Source organism: Camellia sinensis, chromosome 1 (genome assembly GCF_055761805.1).
Source record: "Camellia sinensis isolate YWXY chromosome 1, ASM5576180v1, whole genome shotgun sequence".
Taxonomy (NCBI): domain Eukaryota; kingdom Viridiplantae; phylum Streptophyta; class Magnoliopsida; order Ericales; family Theaceae; genus Camellia; species Camellia sinensis.
The window spans coordinates 1,246,282-1,251,339 of record NC_138961.1 but is presented as its reverse complement, the minus strand read 5'-3'; the positions used below and the strand labels follow the sequence as shown (position 1 = coordinate 1,251,339).

Sequence of the window (5,058 nt, the reverse complement as noted above, 5' to 3'; positions counted from 1 at the left end):
GAAGAGGTTACTTTAGCTTGAGTAATAATTAACTCAATTAAAATGTATTTAAAAATTACTTGAAATATAAAAAAGACAAATTTTAATACTTATTTAAACTCGCCAAATTAAAAATAAACTTTAATAATTAAGAGTATCTCCAATCTTCAACTTCTTATTTTTTTCATCAAATTTAATTTTGATAAAAAGGTGTGTCAAAAATTATCTTCAATCATTTCATTAAATATTTATAAAATAAAGGGAGAAATATTTTTTCATTAAATTAAGAATTCATCAAGTCTTTAAAATTTTAAAAATAAAGTATTAAGATGATTTTTTTTAATCAAATTTGATAAAAATGAAAATGTGAGATAATTTTTTTTGATAAAACGATTATAATAGTTTAGAGGACACCCAGACCATAAATCTAAATTAAAATTTTTTTTGTTCAAAAGTTCATGTGCTAAAATATTATATCGATAAGGATAAGCTTATGCAAAATGATCAAAATACTCATTCTTATGCATACATGGATATGATCTACTGAAATTCACATTGTTAGCCCATTTCTTCAAACCCTCTCTATCTTCAAATCCTTTTTTTTTTCTTCTCTCTCTCTCTCTCTCTCTCTCTCTCTATATATATATATATATATCTCTGTTAACCTCTCCAACCAAAACCTAACTTAACTCCAAATCTAACTGAACCATTATCATTATACTCCTATTATCATCCACCAATCCTCTAAATTACTTTCTAATTATTCTCTCTGCGTATGTTTTTCTACAAATCTTGTTAGTAATTGTTGATCTTTTATAATAACAATCTTATTTGAAGGTTAGAGAGAGAGAGAGAGAATTGGAACAACCACAATAGTACAACAATCCAACATCAATGACTTTCGATGAGGTCTTGCAACATATGGAGCGTAGCAAGAGCTTTGTCAAGGCCTTGCAAGTTCGATTCTTTCTCTTTCTCTCTCAGATCTAATTTTGTTGTTTATTTTTGTATATATGTGGGTATCTGTATGTTGTGGAGATACTATATGTTTTATTTAATGAACATTTGACTTTATATTTTTGCTTTCTGTTTGATTGTAGAGAAAACCACATGAAAGAAAATAATTGGAATTTGAGAATGGTCGTGTTAGGTGCATTTCAAAAAGGGTTTTGAGGTGTGAATCTGTCACATTAAGAAGACTAAAATGTTCATTCGAAATTTTCAAAGCAATTTTTACCCTTCAGATCTACTTTTTCTCTCCACCTTTATTTCTCCCCTCTATCCAAAAGGCTCATATTTATTCAAAAAATTAAACAAATATGTTGAGATAGATTCAAAAAAATTGAATAGATATAATGAAATTTCAACAGATAAAAATTGAACAGATAGAATTTCACACATATATATAGGCTCTGTTTGGTAAGCCTCTCAAAATATAATTCTATCAATTGATTTGAGTTTGTTGTTTGTTTGGAGTTTTCAAATCATAATTCTACACCCATTTTTCAAAACTCAATTCAAAACATAATCATTACTTTTCAAAACTCATAACCAAACACATAACTCAAAACTCTTTTTAAAATTGAATTCAAATCAATATTTTAATTTTTTAAATATTTTAATTTTGTTAAGATTTTAAATATTTTAATATTTAAATATGTTACGATTTTTAAAATTTTTAATTTTTTGAATATTTTAAAATATTTTAATTTCAAAATATTATGATTTTAATTTTTTTAAATTTTAAAATATTTTATAAAAATAAATTCAAACTCTATTTTATAAAAATATTTTTAAATATTTTAATTTTTTTGTTACGTATTTGGTTAAAATTTGAGTGTAGAATTGTGCAAGTAGTATGAAGTTTCGAGTTATGTATTTAGTTATGAGTTTTAAAAATAATTTTTAATTATGTTTTGTTTTATGTGTTTGGTTACGATTTGAGTGTAGAGTTTTTTTAAATTTAAAATATTAACATTTTAAATTATTTAATTTTTTTGAATATTTAAATTATTTAAATTTTTACGATTTAATTTTTTTGAATATTTATTTTAATTTTTTACTTATTAAATTTTTTAGATTATTTAGATTATTTAAATATTTATGATTAAAATTTTTTGAATATTTATTTTGAAAAAAAATTATTTCCTTTGTAGTATTTTTAATTAAAAATTTGACTAATGTTATTTTCTGTTAATAATAATTTTTTTAATTGAATTTTAAAAATAATTTGGTTATGAGTGTTGATCAGAATTTTCAATAGTGTGAAAGTAGTGTGTTTTGTTATGAGTTATAATAATTTGAATTAAGTTTTGAAAACTCTTTTCAAAACTCATAACCAAACAAATTTTCTTACTTCACATGTTAAATCAAACTTTCAAAACTCAATTTCACACTCAATTCAAAACTCAATTCAACACTCTATTAAAAAATCATAACAAAATAAATTTTCTACACTCAAATCATAATTTCACAACTCACAAACTCAAAATATAACTCATACTCTCAAATCACATTTACAAAACTCTATCAAACGCAACCTATAGATTTTCAACAAATAGAATAAAAATTTCAACAGACAACCATTAAGAAAAATTTAAAGGGTAAAATTGAAATAAAATATTCTAAAAAATAACAAAATGTACTTTTCACCACAGTATTTCACAAAGTGTGTACTTCTCACCAAAAAAAAAAAAAAAAAATTCATGGGATGTGTCTTACACCCTCCTTAAAATGAACTTTTTCAACAATTTCTCTAGTTTATATGTAATTCTTCCTTAATTTTTTTACTTAAATTTAAAAAAAAAAAAAATAGTCAAAGATTGGAGATGATGGGTTATTTTAGGAAGCAAATTAAAAGCTAATTTTTTTTTTATTTTTTGAAAAAAATTATAAAAAAAAATTAATAATATAACCAGAAAAAAAAGTTAAAAATTAAAAAATTGCTTTTAACTTCTTCGCCAAAAAGGCGGATATAACTACGCGGTTTGTTTAATTTACAGAGTGAGAGTAATAAGTGAGCCTTTGAGTTGGGCCTGGTATCCTGATGACGAACAAAGGGGTTATTAATCAGGCGGGCTTCTAACAAGAATCATTGCCCAGTTCGTAGCCCAAAGGAAAGAATATCTCATATTGGATGAAGGGAAATTATTCAATACTTTTAGAATATTACGTGTTCATAATCTAAATTAATCACTAATTAATTAATCTTATATTGTTCTCTATTCTAACATAAATTGTGAATTCTTATGTCTCTTCACCAATTAAAATTTTATAGAACACTATGTATTCATATTCCGAGATCAAGGAGTACTGAATAATCACTCAAACTCGCGAGCGAGCGAGAGAGAGAGAGAGAAGATGTGGAGATGAATAGTTGGAAGAAGAGGCTGTCTGAGCATTTGTTCAGGAGTATCAAGGCTGCTGCATTTAATCCTGAACTCTCCTCCTCCTCCTCCTCCTCCTCAGGTTTCTCACTATCAAGCCCAAACCTTCATAGAATCATCTTCATTTCATTCACATTTCCTTTGTAAAATCCCATGTTGCCAAAACCCTAGATTTTTCTCTCACTATTCGTCGCACCATAGTTATGATGTTGTTGTTGAATCGCACATTGATTCACCTGTTTCTGAAACCAATGATGACTTTGATGCATCTCTCACTGATAAAAACATTGAGGACAGTCATATTTATGTTGCATCACAGTCAGATAATGGGCCTTCTTCATCCTTGGATTTTGAGGAAACTAGTCGCGATAATGTTGATAAATTAGTTGAGAAAATGAAATACGTGAGGTCGATTTTGAGCAGTTAGAGAGCATGTTGGATCTGCTTAGTGCTAGTGTAGATGGGTCTTTAGAATCGAGTCTTGATGCCATGGATATGACTTTAAACCAAGAGTTTGTGACAAGGGTACTCGAAACCCTGCTCGTTCCAGGCGACAATTTAATTGCATTTTTCAAATGGGCTTCAAAGAAGCCAGAATTCTCGGTAACTACATGGAGCGTGAAGCTTCTTGTTCATGCAATTTCTAGTGGTCTTAGGAAAAAAACACGCATATGCTTTGTGGGATTTGATTAAGGAGATTGTCCTGAAGGAGAATGGTGTTTTGAACGAGGAGATTCTCAATGAGCTGATATGTTTTTTTTTCGAAGTTGGGTAAAGGCAAGGCTGGATTTGAAGTGTTTAACATGTTTGGGGAATTTGAGTGTGTCGTGGATGCTGAAATGTATTATTTCACTATTGAAGCCCTTTGTAGGTGCTCAATCTTTTGATTGGGCTTGCTCTGTTTGTGAGAAGACCCTCATTTGGTTTACTTGTTGGCAAAGGAGAAGGATAGATGCCCACCTCGACAATCTATTAATTTTTGATCAGTTCTTTGTGTGGAGGGGATGAAACTGTTCCCTTAGCTTTGGAGATGTTGGAAGACTTCTCTGGAGAAGAGAGAAAATACGCAATTAAGCCATTTTCATCTGTTATTAGTGGGTTGTGTAGAATCATATATGTTGACGGAGCGAAAAAGTTACTGTTTAAGATGACTGATGCAGATTCGTCTCCTGGAAATGCAGTGTTCAATTCTATTAGCGACGGTCTCTCCAAGGCTGGAGATATGGATGAGGCAAGGAACATGATGAGATTGATGGAGACTGGGGTCTCAAACCTGATGTCTATCAAAATATTAATTTCTTATTTTATTTTTTATTATTTTAAAATATTAATTAATATAAATTCTTTTTTCTTATTTTTTTAAATTTATTAACAATATAAAAGATACAATTATGATATTGATATTTCTAAAAAATATCCTATTAAAAGATAATTTGAAAAAATTAATTTTTTTAAAGTGCAATAATTGTATTATTAAAAAAAGTTAAACTTCTTAAAAGAGACCATTAGTTTAGGACAAAGGGAATACTTACAGTGTCATTATGAGTGTGTTTTTTTTATTTTTTTTTTATTTTTTTTAAAGTTTATATTTCTCCTGTAGAAAGAAACTAAACTCAATTTTTAAAGTTTTTATATTTAGAAATAAATCTCTAAATTAAATAATTATATTTTTAGTCCATGCAACGACATAAAA

General features: G+C 27.5%; 1 protein-coding gene across 1 annotated transcript; it reads left to right on the top strand.

Moving 5' to 3' along the window:
* The first annotated feature begins 3,797 nt into the window (after positions 1 to 3,797).
* Positions 3,798 to 4,797, top strand: LOC145790879 (small ribosomal subunit protein mS80 (rPPR6)-like). The gene is made up of 4 exons (XM_082869850.1): positions 3,798 to 3,968; positions 4,133 to 4,206; positions 4,353 to 4,643; positions 4,749 to 4,797. The coding sequence occupies exons 1-4, from the start codon at positions 3,798 to 3,800 to the stop codon at positions 4,795 to 4,797; spliced, it is 585 nt and encodes a 194-aa protein (XP_082725976.1).
* Positions 4,798 to 5,058: the final 261 nt, after the last annotated feature.